Raw genomic sequence first — 21811 nt, forward strand, 5'->3', positions numbered from 1 at the left:
TGTGTAAATATATAAGAAATAAGTTTATAAATAGTTATTGAGTAATTAGTAGCATTTCAGTTCTCCAGAACATGAAGTTTTAATTCTCCTGACATGTCATAAGCACTAGTACAAATCTCCATACAGGCTACCTTGTATGTGGTGGGAAGAAGTGATGACGATGTCATTAAAAACCTCAATCCCACCTCCCCCCCAAAAAAAGATTGCATTCTTGTTTCTGAGTCAATTTGTGAGAAATTTCTTATCTTCTTACCTTCCCACCCTTCCCTAAAATACCTGTATCTGTGTCACCGCCAACTGTTTAGTTGAAGAGCGACAAGTGTTTTTGCTTGAAATGCATTAAGCTTTGCAGTGTTTTTATTTCATCATCTGTCGTTCCCCCCCAGAAAAGTTACAGGGAGACACAAGTCAACACCCAGTGAGAATTGTCCTTGAACTCTTTTCTGTCTTGAACTTTGTCACCATAAACTGGTTGTTGTTAACAGTCTTTTAAAAAAAACTATGTGTATATTATTCATTTTCTTTTAATTGTGTGTTCTACTCTTGTTGGCTTCTGGGAGCAAGCATTGCTTCCGCCCAGTTTGGTATGTGGGTCAGAAGGCAGTGTTTCTCACCAGGGCGCTGCTGTTTCCTTTTCCTACTTGAGTAGATTACAGATTATACTGGAATACGCCTGAGAAAAGGTCAAAAAGGAGGGTGAAAGTCCTGGAACTGCAGCTGGGAAGCTTGTCATTCTCATTTAGGAAAGGGGCGGGGGGAGAGAAAGAACAAAATAGAAAAATAGACACTCCCCTCCCAACCAAAACAACCCACATTCAGGAAATTCTCATTTGCACAGGATACTTTATATATACTCTGAAAGGATTTTATTTGCTTCTGATTAAATAATTATCGAGTGTTTGGCTGAGAAAGCTTTAATATTAAATTAGATGGCAAGCGAGAGCTAAGCAGTGTTTTTAACTTTTCGGAGCCCAGATTTCCAGTGATTGTTTCAAAACAAGCTACCATTGTGCTCTTTTTGACAGAGTCAAGAAGTCGGGAGCTTTTCAACTACAGAGTTAACTTAGTTAACTCACGGGTATATTTTGGATTTTTATCCCTGTCAGTTCCATAGCAGGATATTAAAAGCAGACCAAAAGTTTTGGTCGTCTGTGGAAAGCAAAAAGTGTACGCATGTGCATGCACACAAACACACACACGTGCCCCCTACGAACTCATTACCTGGTTTTTTGTTTTTTTTTTAAAGATTATATTTATTTAGCAGAGAGAGAGAGAGATCACAAGTAGGCAGAGAGGCAGGCAGAGAGAGAGAGAGAGAAGGAAACAGGCGCCCTGATGAGCAGAGAGCCCGATGCAGGACTCGATCCCAGGACCCTGAGATCATGACCCAAGCCGAAGACAGAGGCTTTAACCCACTTAGCCACCCAGGTGCCCCTCATTACCTGGTTTTTATCTTGTAAAGAGATGTTGGGGATAGAACATCTATTTGAGGTCTGAGAACAGGGAAATTGTTGGAACAAGAACAGTAATAATGGGATATTTAGGAATGGAGGTCTTCCTATGGAATTGCCTTCTTGGGGTTCCAGGTTGTTACATGGACATCAGCTTTCAGTGGGCTTCATGAATCCAATTACAAAATGTAATAGTTGTGGGGCACCTGGGTGGCTCAGTTGTTAAGCGTCTGCCTTTGGCTCAGGTCATGATCCCAGGGTGCTGGGATCGAGCCCCGCATTGGGCTCCCTGCTCAGCGGGAAGCCTGCTTCTCCCTCTACCACTCCCATGCTTGCGTTCCTTCTCTCACTGTGTCTTTCTCTGTCAAATAAATAAAATCTTAAAAAAATATGTAATAGTTGAAAATATTAGTCTCCTGTCAGTGACACTGACAAGCAGGCTTCTGTCCCAGAACAAGCGTGGATCTTGTAGATGAGTGTGGAAAGGTGATGAGAAGAGAATTTGATATTAGTGTAGGAGTCTAACCTATAGGAAAGTTTCTTATGGTAAACTTTCAGAAAAATGGAGTACCTGGAGTGACTAAGGTCTGTGTCCACGAAAGGATTAACAAATAAGAAGAAAATGCAGGCCTCCTAATCACAGTGCTCTCCTGTAGGGTACCGTCTACACAGCCTCACGTCCTTTTGCTTTTTCACAGCTGTATCTTTGCCATTTTGTATTTATCCTTGCATCCCTAATGATAACACAAGACAATGCTCTTTTATCCTCCAAACGTTCTACTTGGTTCGCTTCATTCCTTTATAGCACTTAGTCTCTTACACCTTCTGTTCCTAGAAGACTCCTTTGACCACCACTGTCAACAGACTGTAGTTTGTGCTTCTAGAAACCTATACTAAAAAGTTTTCTCTTTGTCACTGATATGATACTGTTTTAAGGTACTTTCTGATCTATAGCTCTGATTCCTTGATTGCCTAATGTGATTTTAACTGCTTTTATTTGCCTTGTTCACAATATGGTAGGATAGGGAAAATTTTTAAAGTGGGGGAGGAGGCATATATTGCATTTATGTCTTTTCTTCCTTGATTGTTTTTAAGAAGAAATGTATGCGCTCACAGAAATACTGATATTAACTTTAATATTTAGCGTAATCTAAATGGCCAACACTTTCAGGATCTTGCTGCCTTCAGAAACTTCTTGAAGCTGGCCCTTTGCCACATTCACATATTCTCACATCACTGCATTCAGAAGCTAAGAATACCAACCTGGCAGCTTCTGCGGAGAGGGTAAAGATAAAACAGAAAGGAGGCTAGCTTTGCAGCCACATTACCTGGGAGTTGTTGCTGATGTCTTTTCCACAAATGTTCACGTTTGTCAAAGCCCAGTAAATCTTGCAAAGTTTATTTTCCTTGTAGCATCTGTGTTTTATAATGGGTCTTTTAATTTGTTTTTACTTTGTCTGCAGGGATTTCTTTTGTCCGGAGTTTTCAGACTCTGTCTTTTTTTTTTTTTTTCCTGTGGAAGTGAGTCCATTAATGATGACTGGTTTGGGAATATTCCTCTCTGCAAAGCTGACCTGACAAGCTGTTCCTTTAGTGCAGCAACAAAGCCCATTGTTATTTTGTCTCTTTACTTTTATCCTCAACTTAATCCATTTTTCCTCTGTGTTTTTATAGTGTAGAATGTCTGGGAAAACATACTTGGAGACAATGCCTAAATGATAAGATGGCATTTTGAAGTTAGCAAAACTTCTAGTAAACAGGTTATACAAAGTCAACTTGATGCACAGTGGTACTACATGTGTTAGTATGGGGATGGAGAGTTCCTCAGTATAAGGTACCTGCAACTATTCTTCTAGCAAAAGGTAGAAGAAAAAAAAAAGAGCACATGAGGTTGTTTTCATGACTCCTTTTTCAAAAATGCAAACTTGTTCAAGTAAACACAGAAAATCAGTGTTTAAACCCCAGTGGGAACTGTTCTAGTTTAGTGCTTTGTATTCTAACAATAAAAACAATAATAATTAAACAAATGAACAACTGAAAATACGAACAAAATATCATAGCTTTAAGCATCAAGGGATGTTTTATCAATTCTGATTTTTAAATGATTTTCTATTCCCACGTAGAATTCCTGCTTTAATTTATTGAGAAACCATTTTGTTGGAACTTGGGATTTTTTTCTCCCAGGAGAACTCTGTCTATCTTGGGGACTGGTAAACCTCTAAAGGATCAAAGCTCTTGTGGATTTGGATAAAGACCCAAAAGCCTAAGGCTTATAGAAGTTTATCTGTATAGAGTAAGCCCAAAAAACTGGGATGAGAGTCTTAGAAAGGCTTATTTTCTCATGAGATTTTTGGGACTTCCTCTGTTTGGATGTGCCAGAAATACTGTGAGAATATCCATTCTCATGGCATTTGTCACTTACAGGTCTTGTCCCAGCTGGAATTCAAAAGTGTAATGGTGTGTGGAAATATTATGTGTATTTTAAGGTTTTATGAAGCTCACTACTAAAACTCCAATTAAACAACCTCTGCTATTTTCATTGTACTTATACAATTAAGAGAAAAGTGTAGTAAAGAATGGTTAGTGTAGATGACATTTAGCATTTATGTAGTGACTCTTCATTGATCTTGGACATTTTTAATTTTGCTGTTACTATCCTGTATATGCATGAGAGCTGGAGCAAAGAAAAAGTGCTACTATCTCTCTCTGTCCAAAGGGAAACTGAAGGATAAAATAGAGGGACAGACTTAATCCTCATCCAAGACTTGGGATACTACAAGTCTCTTCCTGCTGAACTTCATTATATTAAGAGGCTTTGGATCTAATGAAAAATCCTGGCTTGGAAATTTAGGCTTGATGTAACCGTAAGAAAGTGTCTAAAGATCTGTTCAAAAAGTTATCAAATCTAGGCTTCTGCTTAGTCAACATGAGACTAAGCAGAATAGCTAAAGCCATGGATTCCAGCATCTGGCTATCTTCTGAAGTATTTTGTGTCCCCTCCAAAATTATTTTTTTCTATAGAGCATAGGGCTCTATTTTCCTGTGCTTCCTGGACATGGGAAAAAATATATTTCTCCCATTCATTTGGTAAACTTTTGAGCTGTCAACAATCAGTAAGACACTGCCCCTAGTCTGGAAGAGTCTCCAGTTTTCCTGTAGGATAAATCTTGAGGTTTGTTAGTTCTAGCTGCTTTTTCAAAGAAAATGAATAACACAAGGGATAGTGAAAAAAAATTTTTTTAATTTTTATTAAATGTATTATTTGCCCCAAGGCTTCAGGTCTGTGAATCATCAGGCTTACACATTTCATGGCACTCACCATAGCACATACCCTCCCCAATGTCCATAACCCAGCCACCCTGTCCCTATCCCCCCACGCCCCAGCAAGCCTCAGTTTGTTTTGTGACATTGAGTCTCTTATGGTTTGTCTCTCTCCCGATTCCATCTTGTTGTGAAAAATTATTTTTAACCAAAGACTTTGAACACTTGAAAAGGGGAGGAGAGGATCACTATAATTTTTTTATTGAGGATTTTATTTATTTATTAGAGAGAAGGAGCTCACATACAAGCAAAGGGAGCAGGGAAGCGGGGAGCAGGCTCCCTGCTGAGCAGGCGGGACTCGATCCCAGGACCTTGAGATCATCACCTGAGCCGAAGACAGATGCTTAACTGACTGGGCCACCCAGGTGCTCCTAGGGTCATTATAATTTTTGAGTGTAATTTATTGCATACGAATTTTCATTTTTAAATTTGGTGTCTTTTATTGTGTACTTTTTACATGTAGATCATTATGTGTCAGCTAATGACATTTCTTGTCCAATCCGGTTTCCTTATTTTACTAACTGCTGATGTATTGTTCACACATCTTTCATCTTATCCTTTATTTTCTACTTGAAAACTAACAGTGTAAAGATGCAGGTTTCTTCCTCTGTGCTTAAACTTTGTATACCTATCTTCTAAGTTATCCCTTTAAAAACAATTATGAAAAGGTCCCCCCCCCTTTTTTTTGTTCCTGAGACATTTTGCAACTATCTTTGTTAGCATGTTTTTTTCCCATCATAATTTTTTTGCTTATGTACTTTCTGTCTCATTATGTTATGAACTCTTTAGGAGGCCCTTGGACTTACTCATCCAGGACTAGAACAGGGCCTCATACTGATAAGGCTCAAAAAATGTCAATTGAAAAAATGAATGTTGATGAAACCTTTGTTTGGTACAGTATCTCATTTTGATGTATACAGACATCAAAAGAATGTCTTCATTTCGGCCCCCAAAGTTCTTAAATCTGTGTTCTGTATCCGTTCTCTTGATCATCTCCTATCAGCATTTACTTTACTTATCCCTTTTCACCTGACTTTCCCACCTCTTGGCTGAAATGAGCCTACTGAAGATTACCAGAGTTAGCTCTCTCTGAATTCACCTTCCTGAACCTTGTCTCCCTTGAGAGTTTTGTTAAGCCATTTATTCTTTTATTAAAGCTATTTTTATAAATTGCTTGCTATGTCCTATAAAATATGAGACAGATGATACCCCTCTGTGTACATAAATCTACCCAACTAACGCTACTCTTGGAGATGGGCTGGGTGTCAGAGGCTCCTTCATAAACACAGACACCAAGAGTAAATGCCTGCAAACTTGGGTATTGCTTGACAGTACAGTAGGGGTCTGAGAGGGAAAGGTCTGAAGTACCTTGTATTTTCTTTGGAAGTTGCCCTTCATCCTGGTGGGCCAGTGAAGTGTTTTGAATGATGGCTAACTAAATTACAAGATTTGGAGCTTCTCAGTGAATGGCTTCATTTTTCTAGACCACTCATCCTATCCATAAAGTTCAATGATCTCAGAATCTGTACTGTTCCCTTGCTAAAGAATTTACCTAAGTTCCTGCTCCTCTGACTCAATTAAAAAGTTCTTTTAAAACTGAAATCATTTTATCTTCTTACTGCTTTCCATTATAATCGTCTCCTCTAGTTAGAGATTCCTTACTATTGTTTCACAAATGTGGCATCCCCTTACACTCTCTGCTATTTATGTTATCCTTCATGCTCAGAATATTTCTTCTCTTCTGCTCATATCCGTATTTTGTGCATCTTTTAAAGTCTAGGTTATGTCCCATCTGCTCCATGATCTCTTCTCCAAATAGTTGATCCCATTTGTACTTATCTTTTAGTACTGGGCAGTTAGCATTTAAATTATTCCTGTTTCATGCACATTAGACTGTAAGCTTCCTGCTAACAAGAAATGCAGTCTTCCCAGCAGGTAATCTTGGGCTACGTTATTCAACAAGTATTTGGTTACTAGTTGTGAAATGTGTGTTTTATAAACAGTCCTTGAATTTCACTAGCTTGTGACATTTTAGTGCTGCAGTCTGATTTCAGAATCAAATTAGTATTACTATAGTTGTCTAATGGTGAATCTTGGATCTATTTACATCTACAGTGGTTTAAAGAGTGTCATAATAAATCACTTTGAATGATTTAACTATAAAAATGTTTTTTTGTTATTCCTCTATGGGATTCCACTTTTCATATTACCTATAAGGTCCTGTGCTGTGTAAGGGTAGATATTATTAGGTAATTTATTAAATGGCTTAAAGCATCTTATGTATATTATGAATGTTCCCTTTTATTATCCCTGCAGTAGGTGTGGGTTACTTCAGTTAACTTTAATGTGAATTCTGATTTGGAAATTGGGGAGAGAGAGACATAAGTACTTGTGGGCATTTCTTATCTTATTTTGCTGAAGAGATATCAAGTGTTTAACTTGCTTATCCTATAGATTTGTGTTCCCCCAAACAAGTCACATTTGGTTAAGCCATTATGCTAACTCTGAAGATACCTTCATCTTGTAATAATTTTTTTAAAAGAGCTTCTTAACTTTCTACTAACTCTGAAACTACCATTAGCTACAGCGTGGTGGTTCTCCCTCTGTACTGAATCCATGATTTTTAAATGTGAATGTCTTTCAGAGACATGGGGAGTAACTTCTTTGACATCAGCTGTAGCAGCTTCTTTCTAGATATGTCTCTTGAGGTGAGGGAAACAAAAGCAGAAATGAACTATTAGAACTACATCAAAATAAAAAGCTTCTGCACAGCCGAGGAAACAGCAAAACTAAAAGGCAACATCTGGAATGGGAGAAGATATTTGCAAATGACATAATATGATAAAGGGTTAGTATCCAAAATTTATAAAGGACTTATGAAACCCAGCACCCAAAAACCAAATAATCCATTTAAAAAGGGTCAGAATACATGAATAGATATTTTTCCAAACAATAAGTAGGACAACAGACACATGAAAAGATGGTCAGTATCACTTATCATCAGGGAAATACACATCAGAACTACAATGAGATATCACATCACACTTGTTAGAATGGCTAAAATCAATACCACAGGAGACAACACGTATTGTTGAGGATGTGGAAAAAGGGGGGAATCCTCTTGCACTCTTGGTGAGAATGCAAACTGATGCAGCCACTCTGGAAGACAGTATGGAGGTTTCTCAAAAAGCTAAAAATAGAACCACCCTACAATCCAGTAATAGTACTACTAGGTATTTACCCAAAGAATACAAAAATACTAATTCAAAGGGATACATGCACTCTTATGTTTATAGCAGCATTATCTGTAATAGCCAAATTATGGAGACAGCCTGTGTCCATCAATTGATAAATGCATAAAGAAGATGAATCATTGAATACTACATCAGAAACTAATGATGGTACTATATGCTGGCTAACTGAACATAATAAAATAATAATAAAAGATGTGATATATATACAATGGAATATTAATCAGCCACAAAAAAAGAATGCACTCTTGTCTTTGCAGCCACATGCATGGTGCAAGAGAATATTTTGCTAAACAAAATAAGTCAGTCAGAGAAAGGCAAATATCATATGATTCCATTCATATGTGGAATTTAAGAAACAAAACAAATGAGCAAAAGGAAAAGAAAAGAGAGAAAGAGGCAAATTAAGAAACAGATTTTTAACTGTAGAGGATAAACTGATGGTTACCAGAGAGAGGGTGTGAAGGGATGGTTAAATAGATGGTGGGTATTAAGGGGGGCACTTGTGATGAGCACCAGGTAATGTGTGAAAATACTGAATCATTATATTGTATACCTGAAACTAATATTACACTATATGTTAACTAATAGGAATATAAATAAAAAGTTAAAAAGGAGAAAAAAAGTTAATGTCTTTTGGGATGTCATTTAGAAATAAGATATTCATCAGGATCTTTTGGCAGGTATTGTTTTTCTTTTAATGTGTATATGAATTTGTCTCCTTAATTCAAATTAGTAAAAAATAAAGTGTGTGTTTACTGTTGCTGTTATTTATAAAATACCATATTTATTGTTAACCACAGAACCGGGGCAGGTGACTTTTATAAGAAGTCAAGAATAATGATTTGCAAATAACATTGGGTCAATCAGGTGTTTTCTGTATGGAAGAGTTGTTGAATTATAAACACGGGAGTCATTATTATAACATGGAGAGTGTGGAAATTTTTCTATAAAGTTTCTGTGTAAGTGCATGAATTATTAAGAATCACTCTAGATTTACATTTATAAAGAAAATGTGGTATTGGTGAAAGAATAGACACATGGATCAATGGAACAAAATCTAGAATTAGATCCATGCAGATATGGTCAGTTGATTTTTGACAAAGATGAAAAGGCAATTCAGTAGAGAAAGGACTGTCTTTTTAATGGTGAAGAAACAAGTGGATGTCCAATTTTAAAGCAATGAACCTCAACTCATACCTCAGTCCATATACAAAAATTAACTCAAAGTGAATCACCCTTTCCACTTCTATTCAATATTGTACTGGCAGTTGTAACCAGGGCTTTTAGGCAGTAAAAGAAATGGAAGTCATCTGGATTGGAAAGGAAGAAGCAAAACTTTCTTCTTTGGGGATGACATGATCATGTACATAGAAAATCATAAGGAATCCACAAAAAAACCTGAGATAAGCAAGTTCAGCAAAGTTATAGGATATACAAGATCAATGTACAAAAATTAATTGTATTTCTCTACATTGGCAATGAACAATCTGAAAAATACAATTAAGAAAATTCTTTTTACAAGTCACGTAAAAAATAGGAATAAATTTAACCAAAGATGTATAAAACTTGTACCCAGAAATCTACAAACTAATGTGCAAAGAAATGGAAGAATACCTACATCAATGAAAAGTCATCTCAAGTTCTTGGCTTGGAAGACATAATACTGTTAAGATGGCAGTAGTTCCTTAGCTGATCTGCAGACTCATTGCAATCCCAATCAAAATCCTAGCTGGCATTTTTGCAGAGAATGACAAGTTATAGGTGGAAGCAGCAAATTTTATTGGATATAATGACCCCTTGAAGAAGGGCATCAAACCACTGGCTATCTCTAAACAGAAAAGAAATTCAATATGATTTTTCCCTATTCTTTTCCTATCTTTAGTCCCTCTGAAAACCCATAATTTACTGTTAAAAAGATGCTTCACAATCATTATTCTTCCTTGGAAAAGGTGACTGAACAGGGGTTCTCAGAATTTTTTAAAATTGAAGTACTATCTGTAGTAGTCTGTCTGTATTTGGGCAGATCTTTGTGTAATGTCTATTTTAGAAGTTATAAGTTATTTAGAAATCTAATTCCCAAGATTCAAAACATGGAAAATTCAGAAGAACAAGCAAAATCACCTAAAATTTCTAATTCCGTGTGGCTTTTATCTGAAGAGGACTTTGACAATGTAATAACAATTTCTGCCTTTATATTTCATACCCTACTCTCTGTGAGATTTGTAACTTACTTGAATTTTGTAGCTGTAGGCCACAAGGTGGTGACACCGAATAATACAGAAATACCAAATGCCCAAGTGGGTGCTTCTATTCCAGAATATAGTATATTCTGTTTTGATATGCTGGTGTCTCTCTCTCTCTCTCTCTTCTCTTTTTTTTTTTTTTTCAGGGACTGTATGTGGTTTCTATTTGTGTTAAGAAAAATTGGTCTCACACTTCTGCTTAACAAAATTTAGCTCAAAATTTGTCATTTGGCCAACATATCAGTTAAATAGAAAGAATTACAGAGATTATGGATCCTGCCTTGCCTCAGGCTTTCAGGTATCATAATACTGGGATAATAGACATTATCAGTTATATTTTGAGGGCACTGATTAGAAAAATAAATAGAAAAAAAATCCTAAGCCCCTACTTGTAAAGTTGTGATAAACTTCATTCACTTAAGCTTTGGAGATTCTTGTTTTATTAGCTTTCATTTGTTTCATTTCATTTCATTGATACATAAAAAATCATATCTCATACCTTACAGGAAATTAACTGTATCATATAATGTAAATCACATAAATATAAATATGTATATAAATATATATATAAATAAAAACATAAAACTTAAAAATTTTTAGATTGAATTTTTTGACCTGGGGTTAGGCCGATAGTTTATCAGTTCAACACCGCATATGTGAAACAAATTCATGAAGTGGACTTTATGGGGAAAAAAATCTTTTGCTTGTTGAAGATCTGTAAAAGAATGAGAAGACAAGTTACAGGGTGATAGAAAATATTTGAAAATTTTATATCTTCCAAAAGGCTTATGTCCAGAATATATAAAGAACTTTCAAAATGTGAGAGTGAAATCTATAAATAATTCCTTATATTTGTAGCCATTTGATTTTCAACAAGGATGCCAGGAAAATCCATTGAGGTGGGAAGGGATAGTCTTTTCAACAGATGGTGCTGGAACGAGTGGATATCCAACATTCAAAAAAAATGACAGTGAACCCCTACCTCACACCATTTATTATTTTTTAAAAGATTTTATTTATTTATTTTACAGGGAGACACACAGCGAGAGAGGGAACACAAGCAGGGGGAGTAGGAGAGGGAGAAGCAGGCTTTCTGCTGAGCAGGGAACCCAATGTGGGCTTCAGTCCCGGAATCCTGGTATCATGACCTGAGCCGAAGGCAGACATGTAATGACTGAGCCACCCAGGCGCCCCTGCCTCATACCATTTATAACAATTAATTCAAAATGGATCAGAGACCTAAATGTCAGAGATAAGAATAAAAAACTCTTAGAACAAAACATAGGCATAAATCTTTGTGTCCCTGCATTTGGCAATGAGTTCTTAGATCTGAGAACAAAAGCAAAAGCAACTGAAGAATAAATAGATACCGTAGACTCTGTGAAAATTAAAAACTTTCATGCTTCAAAGCAGACCATGAAGAAAGTGAGAAGATAACACATGGAATGGGAGAAAAATATTTGTAAATCATATATTTGACAAGGAACTTGTGTCCAGAGAATATGATTAACATTTATGATTGAACAATGAAAAGACAATCCAATTTTTAAATGGGCAAATGTTTTGGATTGACATTTCTCCAAGGAAGATTAACAAATTACCAAAATGCACATGAGAAAGATGCTTAATTAACATCCTTAGTAGTTAAGGAAGTGCAAATCAAAACTTACAATGAGATGCCACTTCATACCTACTAGGATGGCTAAAATAAAAGAGACAGTAGCAAGTACTGTTGAAGATGTGGAGAAGCTGGAGACCTCATACGTTGGTACAGCGACAGATTGGCAGTTCCTCACAATGTTAAATATAGACCTAACAATTCCATTCCTAGGTATACATAACCAAGAAAACTGAAAACACATGTCTCCATAAAAAACCTGTGCACTTTATTATGTTCATAGACACATTAGTCATAATAGCCTAAAAGTGGAAACAACTCATTCATGAACTGATAAAGGGATAAATAAAATGTGGTATATCCATGCAATGAAATGCTATTTGGTTATAAAAAAAGAATGAACTGATATATGGCACAATATGGATGAACCTTGAAAAGATACCAAATTAAAGAAGCAGTCACAAAAGGCCGCATTGTATGATCCCATTTCTGAAGTATCCAGAATAGGCAAATCCATAGAAACAGAAAGGAGATTCTGGTTGTCTAAGGCTGAGGGGTGGACCAAAGGAGGAGGAATTGCTAATGGGTATGGGCTTTCTTTTGGGTGATAAAAATGTTCTGAAATTTGATAGTGGCCATGGTTGTGCTACTCTATATACTAAACACAGAATTGTATACTTTAGAAGAGTGACTTTCACAATATATGAATTATAGCTCAACAAAAAATATTAACACAGTTCTTAAAATGGGCAAAAGATTTGAGCACTTTATCAAAAAAGAAATATGGATGACAAATAAATGTATGAACAAAAAAAGTGCTAAACATTATTGTGCATTAGCGAAATCCAAATAAAAGCCAGAATAGCTAAAATAAAAAGAGTAACAATACCAAATGATGGTGAGGATATGGAAGATCTGGAATTACCATACTTCACTGGTGAGAATGCGGTCTCAATTATGATACCTATGCAAACATTCATTTACTATATGACCAGCAATTCCATTTCCAGATGATTTATCAAAAAAGGAAATTTGTATTCATACAAAACCTGTACATAAATGTTTACAGTACTTTTATTTGTAATAGCCAAAAGCTGGAAACAGATGTCCTTTTACCAGTGACAAGATAAACAAATGAACTAGTTCCATATAATAGGATCATATGCAAGAATAAAAAGGAAAGATCCCTTGATACTTTCAGGAAAATATAAAGTAGATGAATCTCAGATGCTTATTGGCATGTGAAAGAAACTGGACCCAATAAGCTCCATACTCTGTGATTTCATTTATAGGACAGTCTGGAACATACAAAACCATGGAGAGGGAGAAAAGATAAGTACATAGGAGAAATTTAGCTTCCCGGTGAGCTGAGAGCAATTATTCCCTTTGTGGATCAGATTTTATTTCACATATGAATTTGTTTTTCCTGGTTATTAGTGAGCCATAATTACTCTTTTTTTAATATTAATGCCCAGCATAAAATAAAGGGAAATGTTGATTTGATGATTTTAAATTTTATGGTGCGATGTGGTAGATATTAAGAAGAAGGTAATGTTTTTGCCTATGACTTTTGTTAGTCTCATCCGTACTGCCTTTGGATACTCATATGACTCACGTTTCTTTCACCCTCCCAGGCTTCACAGGCTGCTGTGGCTGGAGTATTATACCCATTTACTCTCAAACCTGTTCAGAGAAATGCTCCATACCTTCTTTAGATTACTTTTACATCTTCCTGTTGTGTTTTCTTTTGCGATCCTATATTTCTTCATAACACCAAAAAATTATAATTAAATTTTATACTGATTATTTGTATAACCATTTAACATCTATCCAATTCTGTATCTTCCTTTCCTCTCCCTACAAAGACTAAAGTCTCTGTTTATAATAAGCCACACTTGGTGTTACCAGTATCCTTTATTTATTTATTTTTTCCTATCCATATAACCATGATTCTTTTGGAATCAGTTCTGCCTTTGATAACGTTCTTAAATGATTAGTGGGGTGAGTGCAAACCCCATCAGAGAAGGAGATGTCCCTTGGTGATGCTTTTCTTTGTTTTTCTTTTTATAGGGAAACTAAACAGCCAAGACTCCTACAATAATTTTGCCAACAACAATCCTGGCAACCCCCGGCTCTCTCCTCTCCCCAGCTTGATGGTACTGATGCCTCTTGCACAAATCAAGCAGCCAATGACATTGGGGACCATCACCAAACGAACAGGGTAAGACCTTAGGCTTGATACTTTTTAAAATAGCTGTTTCAGAGGATTGAATACATGAAAATAAAATGTACATTTCCTTTGGGTGGTTTAATTACGCTCTTTATTTCCAGTCCACATGAAACTTTAATGGCAGCAGATTAAGTACAAAGTATAGAGCATGCACAAACATACCTGAATACAACCATGTACATATACATCTGTAGCAAAAACAAAGCAGTGACAAATTGTGAAAACTAGTATTGGCTAATAAAAACCAGACCCACCTCCTCAGGCTTACACTTACTTGCTGCCTCTTGGTTTTGTCTGGAAGTAGTGTCAGTTTCTTGCTTTTGTGGACAAAATCCATTATGATCCGGGTTTATAATGATTCCCAAATTTTAACTGGTCCAAACACTAAGGAAGGAACTTCAGATGACAACTGTGTTTCTAATACATAAGAAATCACTTGTATTATGGTATAATTTACATATAATAATCTGTCATTAGTGTCAGTTCAATATGATGTTATGAGTAGTTTTCAAAAGCCAGAGTCCTAAGATTTGGGCTTTACTCATGATTGGTCATTAACATCCTCAGAGATATTTAATGACTCACTTTATGTGTCTGTGCTTATTTTAGGTGTTAAAAAATTTTAATTACTATTGGCTGTGAATATAAAACTATCACTTCTTTGGGTTCCTGAAAGTAAAGTGTGATATCTAAGATATCATTAGATAATCAATTGTGTGATGACTCTGAAATTCCATTTTGTACCAGAAAATATATGTCTATAGGCAAATTACCTATATCATCAATAAGCAATCCTGAGATTTAACCTAATTTGAAATGAAACAACTGTTTTAAATTTTGTATTCATGTAGTCCAGAGAAAACCCAATCCTGGCTTCAAGCAGTCTTCAGGGTCTTTCCAACAAAAGGAATAGAGTAAATTACTTGGCTGTTATATGAAAAGGTCTTAATATTTTTGTGCTGGGTGGTAAAGTGTTTGTAGAAGTCACTTTTGTGAGGAGAAATACTCATTCTCAGGGATAAGGCTTTGGAGCTCCAGATTTCACCATGGCACAGAAATGGACCCTTTATGTAGTGGAGTGGTATTTGTATACAAATATGATCTTACTGCTGAATGCAAAAATAAAACTGAGTTTGTTGCATGTTAAGGGTTGGGTGGAAGGGAAAATAGAGCAAACCTAGGCCCCAAATCGGACATGTTATGATATAGATCATTTGGCCTGTATTCCTTTCTTTTTAAATTGGTTTCAGATTTTTAACTCTTTATGTTAAGTAATTTAAGTAGAATTTTGACTTCCCTTTCCTCTTAGTTTCTTTATTTTAAAATAAGTAAGCGTAGCCATGAGTAAGAAAGATGTTATGAACTTATATTTACAATTAGCTCATTTTTTCCTTGTATGATGTTACTCTTTGGGATGCAGAATCAAATAAAAATTGGATAAATCTTGAATCATAATTTTTTTTTACTCATAGAAATCAGTATGTAATTATACCTTTTTATTCAACTGAGGATTGTACAATTCCTGCAAAGTACTTATGAGTTTTTATGTGTGTTTTCTGAATCTCAGTCAAAGAATACTCAAAATTGTTCTTCTTGAATTTAATTCTAGCTTTGTTTCTGGTGTTTGTTGTTTTTAAAACTTAAGAGCTATGCTGTTTTTATAATGCAAAGAATTCGCTTTCTTTTTCAAATAAGCTTTTCCATATATATATATAAGCTTATTCAAATAAGCGTTTCCATATATATAGATATGTCTATCTATCTAAGATAGTGATTGAAGTTCTCTATATGAAATCCTATGATACTAGAATTTAATTCAATTTATTTGTGGGGAGGAGTGGAAACTAAGTCTACTTTTGTATATATTTGAAATTTTCCACTATGAAAACATAGTCTCTCATTTAGTCTTTCACACTGTCTCTTGCTGCTCTCTCTGGCCTTAGATGGGCAGGAACTAGTAATCATTTGGTGTCTCCTTCTGCTGCATACTTTATGAACTTAGATAAATTCTGTGTTTCCTTGTCTTTTTAAAAAGTCTCAATTCCTTGATTTCTAGAGTATGTATATTATGCCCCCTTATAGACAATTTAGTAGTTACTTATTAATGGAATCAATTATATGAATTTGAGTTACATACTTTGAAATTAATATTAGTTCAAAATACCACATTGTTCTCTTGGCCATTTATCTCAATTCTCAAATCTTTTTGTTTTTGCTGAGTTTTTGAATTCTTTTTAGCATGTCCTATACTGAAGTGTTTAAAGAGAATAATATTTGTCCCATAATGAATACTTGGTTTGTAATTTTTAAAATCTTCACATAGATTGAGGTTTACAAAAAAAGTTACAAGACAAGTAAAAGGAATTCCTATATACTCAGATTTCCCAAATGTTAACAGTCTATCCTTTTTGCCTTATCATTCACATTTGCTCATTCTGCCCACTTGTGTACAGACACACACCCCCCCCCATTTTTCTTAAATTGTTTCAAAGTAATATGTAGACTTAGTAACCATTTTTCCTACAAATTTCAATATATAAATTCTAAAGACAAGGATATCCTCTTCTAAAACCATAGTATAGGTATCAAAAGAAGAGATTTTAAAACTCACTGTTAGGTTTTTTAATTGTAGTTGTTGTCTTTAATGAATTCTCTATTCGTGCCAGAGCCTTTAGTGCACCACAAATTACCCCACCTACTCTTTTCCCCCTTCACCTATAATTCTTTTTTCCCCATTCCTCCCTATTCTTCCTATTCTATTCTATTCTATTCTATTCTGTTCTTTCTCTCGCTTCCTATTAACACAGATCATAGTGACCTATAAATACTTTGATAATAGTATTTGTAACTTATAGTTGGCTATTGCTAGATTATAAGGCTTCGTACCCCTCAGCCACTTTCTGAAGGGTTCGTTGATTGTATCCAGAAATTGCTATAGGGGACCTTCCTTATAATTCTTTTACTCTAAGTCACCCCAACGTTTGATTATAGAATTTTGAGAATACAGTTTGTGGTTTATCTTAAATTGGATCATTTTCATGGAAATACATGTATTTTGCCTTACGAAAAGTAATGTTTGTTTCATGAGAATATAATATATTCCCTTAATTTTTGTTTTTGATATATGCTGAGATTTGAACCAAATCCCATACATTTCATGTCATTAGATTTCATCTCATTAGATTTTAAAGGCTATATTTATTTCATTTTTATTAAAATTTTTTTTACGATGACCAATTCTCAATCTGCAGTCAGGTAATTTGCATTATTTTCATTAAATTTCATTGTATTTACTGAGAATTTTGATTGCCATATTAAGGTCACTAGACTAATGAGCGAATAGGCTTTTCATATTCCAGGTCTCTTTTTGTTCTGGAAATTCCGGTTTAACTCTAACTTTGCTTCTATGCCATGCCTTTGCTAGCATTTAAAAAAAAATTAACAAGGAGTATTTGACATGGATTATGTAGAAATACAACACAGAGCTGACTCATTTATAGATGTGTAAATTCTGTGACAACTTCCAACATACCTGATAATGTATCTAATAAAATTATATACCTACCTCAGTTAGATCAGCATTTATTTATTCCGTGTCCTAGATATTTGGCATAAAGGCAAAATAAGCATAAAAAGTTGTATTTCTAGCACAGAGATTTCTAAGGATTGCCTAGGATCCTATATTTAAATATGCAAATTGAGATGGAAGCCTCAGTTCAAACCTTGAGGGGATAAAACGTGTGCTTACCATATTTCACATCTGCCTTCTTATTTTTGGAAATATATATCCCTGGAAGCCTGTGCAGTGTCAGGGACCATCTGTCTTACTCCAAGACATGCACAAGGCCAGTAGGACTACAAATGGCAAAAGACAGATGTATTTTCACCTTCATGTTCTGTACCTTGAAGCAGCACTTGGAGGAAATAAGGCCTATTTTGGCAACAGCTGTTGCTTAACCTGACTACAGTATACACTGCTGAAGCCAAAAGAAGTGCTAGAAATCATTTGATTCAACACTCATTTAAACAGAATCCAGTTTCTTCCAGTCTAAGACTGGAGGATTGGAAAGATCTCCTTCATATTTTTATGATATGTAAATAAGAGTAGGTCTCATCTAGTAAAGTGAAACTGGGTGCTAAGGAATTGCATTATTTTGGAGTGTTAAGTATTTATAGTAGGGATTTATTAAGCAGCATTTGATAGATGTTTGGCTGAGTTAATGAATCAAGTAAGTGATAAAAATTTTTTTGAATGCTTCCTATGTAAAATTTTACTAAGTAGATAATTTTTCATCAGTATGCTTAAATTTTATGTACATTAAATCTAAAGTTATTAATATATATACCTCATTGTTAAGGCACAGAGAGCAGTAAATTTTGAAAAGATCAGAGTGATTTCTTGGGAATGAAAATGCAGACATTGGTAATGAAGTCACTTCCTTGCTCTTAACTGACCATTTTTAGTGAAGTAATGAGATGATTTTTTGTCTTTCATAAGTTTCCTTTTTCTTAAATGGAGCAGCTTCTGTTCCTTTTCCCTCTCCCCATCTTTATACTTATTCATTTCTTTGGGAGCAATTTGAAGTGGGTATTAGGAACTTGGGCACAACTCAGTAGAAATAAGTTAGGTCATATAGGGGAAGGTTATTGATGTAGCAATCTGATGCCCTGACTTCTCATTTGGTTCTGGTACCTATTACCAGTGTGTCCTATGTAAGCTTCTTCATGTGAAGAATACAAGTTTATATGTATGGATTATGTTCTTTCAGCTGTACACATTACATAAGTTCCCACCAGGCCTAATTACCTAATTTCTAAGCCTTATTCACTGTCCTTGGCTAGTGCTGAATAAGAGCTTCATTAGGAAAACATAGGTGATTTTTCTTATTTAGAAATTGAAACATTTCATTGCATTTATTTGATTACCTCTACTTGAAATTTGTAGACCAAATTTGGAATGGAGCTTGCTAAGTAAGTAAATGACATTGGGATATAGTAGACCTTGAAGAAAGGTCTATTCCGTCTTTTTCTAATTCAGTTAGGTCTTCCTTGACTTATCTACACAGTTTGGCCAGAGCCTCAAATCTTATAGGGGAAGCTCCGAGAATTAAACAGGAAGGATTTGGAGAAAGACTCACCAGGTAGAGTAGTGGATCATAATTCTCCACTTTCCAGCCCTGTCTCATGTAGGTGTTAGTTTTGGATAGCTAAGCTATAAATCTTTGGTCCCAGGTATAAAATAATGGACAGTGTATTTTCATTAGGATGGTTATGGATAGATCTGCATGTACAATATATACTTACCATAGTTTGGGTTTACAATTTTGTACTCCATCATTAGAGTACTTAAAGTCCACCTATGCTTTGCATATGTTTACTTACATATGTTTGTTCCACTTTGCCATAAATACTTGGATTTTGTAGTTTTTGAACAAAGCCTACTATTAAAAATCAGCAGGTGTAACTTTCTATAGAAATTTGAAAGTCTGTGCTACTCTAGTCTCTTTTCTGTGACATCTGGCAGAATTTGAACATTATCTAATGTTTTTCTAATGAAAATCTTGAGTTTGTAATTTAAATTTGCATGTTGAGTATTTCTCAAATTAGGTAGTGTAGCTGTCTGTTTCAGCTCCAGTTTTCCCTACAAATCACTAATTTGAGAGCCAGCAGTGCTACTCTTTAGTAGGGAGTGATTAAAATTAAATGAATGAAAATTTAAAAGTAACACTCGAAAAAAATGATACAAGGACCAATTTGCTCATATGCATGTGGGAATTGTATGTCCATTTCAGTAGCTGCTTATGGGGGTCCACAAAACGTAGCAGAGTCATTAAAATTCCTAGAATATATTGGTAGAGAATATGGTTTCACTTTACAATTTTACACATTGTATTATATAGCATTTCCTCTATTTTTTGGTGGTTAGTACATTTAATATTTATATGGGCTTATTCATTTTTCAGTTTTATTGATAAATAATTGACATATATTTTATATAAGTTTAAAGTGTATAGCGTGATGGTTTGGTTTGCATATGTTGTGGAGTGATTACCACAGTAGTTCAGCTAATATCCATCTTCTATGGATACAATAAAAAGAAAAGAAAGATGAAAAGAAAAAAGGAAAACACTTTTCCTTGCTATGAGAACTCTTAGGGTTTACTGTCTTTACAACTTCCTATATTTCATACAGCAGGGTTAGCTGTAGTCATCATGTTGTACATCACATCTCTAGTCCTTATTTATCCTATAACTGGAAGTGCATACCTTTTGATACCTTCCTCCAGTTCCCCCTTCTTCCACTCTGTGCATCTGGTAACATGTGTGGTCTCTTTTTCTATGAGTTTGTTTGTTCCACATATAAATAAGATCATAGAGTATTTGTCTTTCTTTAATGTTTTTCACTTAGCATATTGCCTTTAAGGTCTTTCCATATCCTTTCAAATGATTGGATTTCTTCATTTTTCATGGCTGGATAATATTCCACTGCGTGTGTGTATGTGTGTGTGTGTATGTGTATCACATTTTTATCCATCGTCCATCAGTGGACACTCAGGTTGTTTCCATGTCCTGGCTATGGAAAATAAGGCTATGAACATCAGTGCGCATATCTTTTTGTGTTTGTCTTTTTATTTCTTTTGGGTAGGTTCCCAGAAGTGGAATTGCTGGATCACAGGGTAGTTCTATTTTTAATTTTTTGAGAATCCTCCTTACTATTTTCCATAGCGGCAGCACCAGTTTATAGTCCCACCAACAATGCACAAGGATTTCCTTTTCTCCATATCCATGGCCGCATTGTTATCTCTTGTCTTTTTGATGATGGCCGTGCTAACAACAGGTATGAGGTGGTATCATTGTGCTTTTAATTTGCATCTCCCTAATCACTACTGATGTTGAGCACCTTTTCATGAACCTGTTGGCCTTTTGTATATCTTATTTGGGAAAATGTTTATTCAAGTCATTTGCCCGTTTTTAAATTTGTTTTTTTGCCTTTGAGTGCATGTGGTTCTTTATATATCTTGGATATTAACCCCTTAACAGATAGATGGTTTGTGAATGTTTTTTCCCATTCTGTAGGTTGTTTTTTCACTTTGTTGATGGTTTCTTTTGCTGTGCAGAAGCTTTTAATTTATTTTTAATTTTGTTGCTTGTATTTTAGGTGTCATATTTTTAAAATTATTACTAAGACATGTCAAGGAGGTTTTGTTCCTGTATTTCCTTCTAGGAGTTTCATGGCTTCAGGCCTGACATTTAAGTTTTTGATCTATCTTGAGTTAATTTGGTGAGTGGTGTAAGATATAGGGCCAGTTTCATTTGTTACATATGAATATCCAGTTATCCTAGTAACATTTATTGAAGAGACTTTTTTCCATTGAGTATTCTTGGTTCCCTTGTCAAATATTAGAGGACCATGTACACTCACGATTCTTTTCCATTCGTCTGTTTTTTATATGCCAATTCCATACTGTTTTGAAGACTGTAGCTTTATAGTATAACTTGAAATCAGGAAATATAATGCCTCTTGCTTGTGTTCTTCTTTCTTAGGATTTCTTTGGCTATTTGGGGTCTTTTGTGATTCCATATAAATTTTAGGGAATTTTTTTTCTACTTCTGTAAAAAATGCCATTGGAATCTTGATAGGGATTGCATCGAATCTATAGATAGCTTTTGGGTAGTATTGACATTTTATTTTAT

At 35.0% G+C, this 21811-nt stretch overlaps 1 protein-coding gene across 6 annotated transcripts in view; it reads left to right on the forward strand.

The window, feature by feature from the left end:
• BCAS3 (BCAS3 microtubule associated cell migration factor) overlaps window positions 1–21811 on the forward strand; it is a 581171-nt gene that overhangs the window by 243248 nt on the left and 316112 nt on the right. For all 6 annotated transcript variants that reach the window (XM_080825313.1, XM_080825315.1, XM_080825314.1 and 3 more), the window contains exon 16: window positions 13958–14108. In XM_080825313.1, coding sequence (XP_080681439.1) covers window positions 13958–14108 — 151 coding nt within the window. The remainder of the gene's footprint in view (window positions 1–13957; window positions 14109–21811) is intronic.

Source organism: Martes martes, assembly GCF_963455335.1.
Source record: "Martes martes genome assembly, chromosome: 16".
Lineage (NCBI taxonomy): Eukaryota > Metazoa > Chordata > Mammalia > Carnivora > Mustelidae > Martes > Martes martes.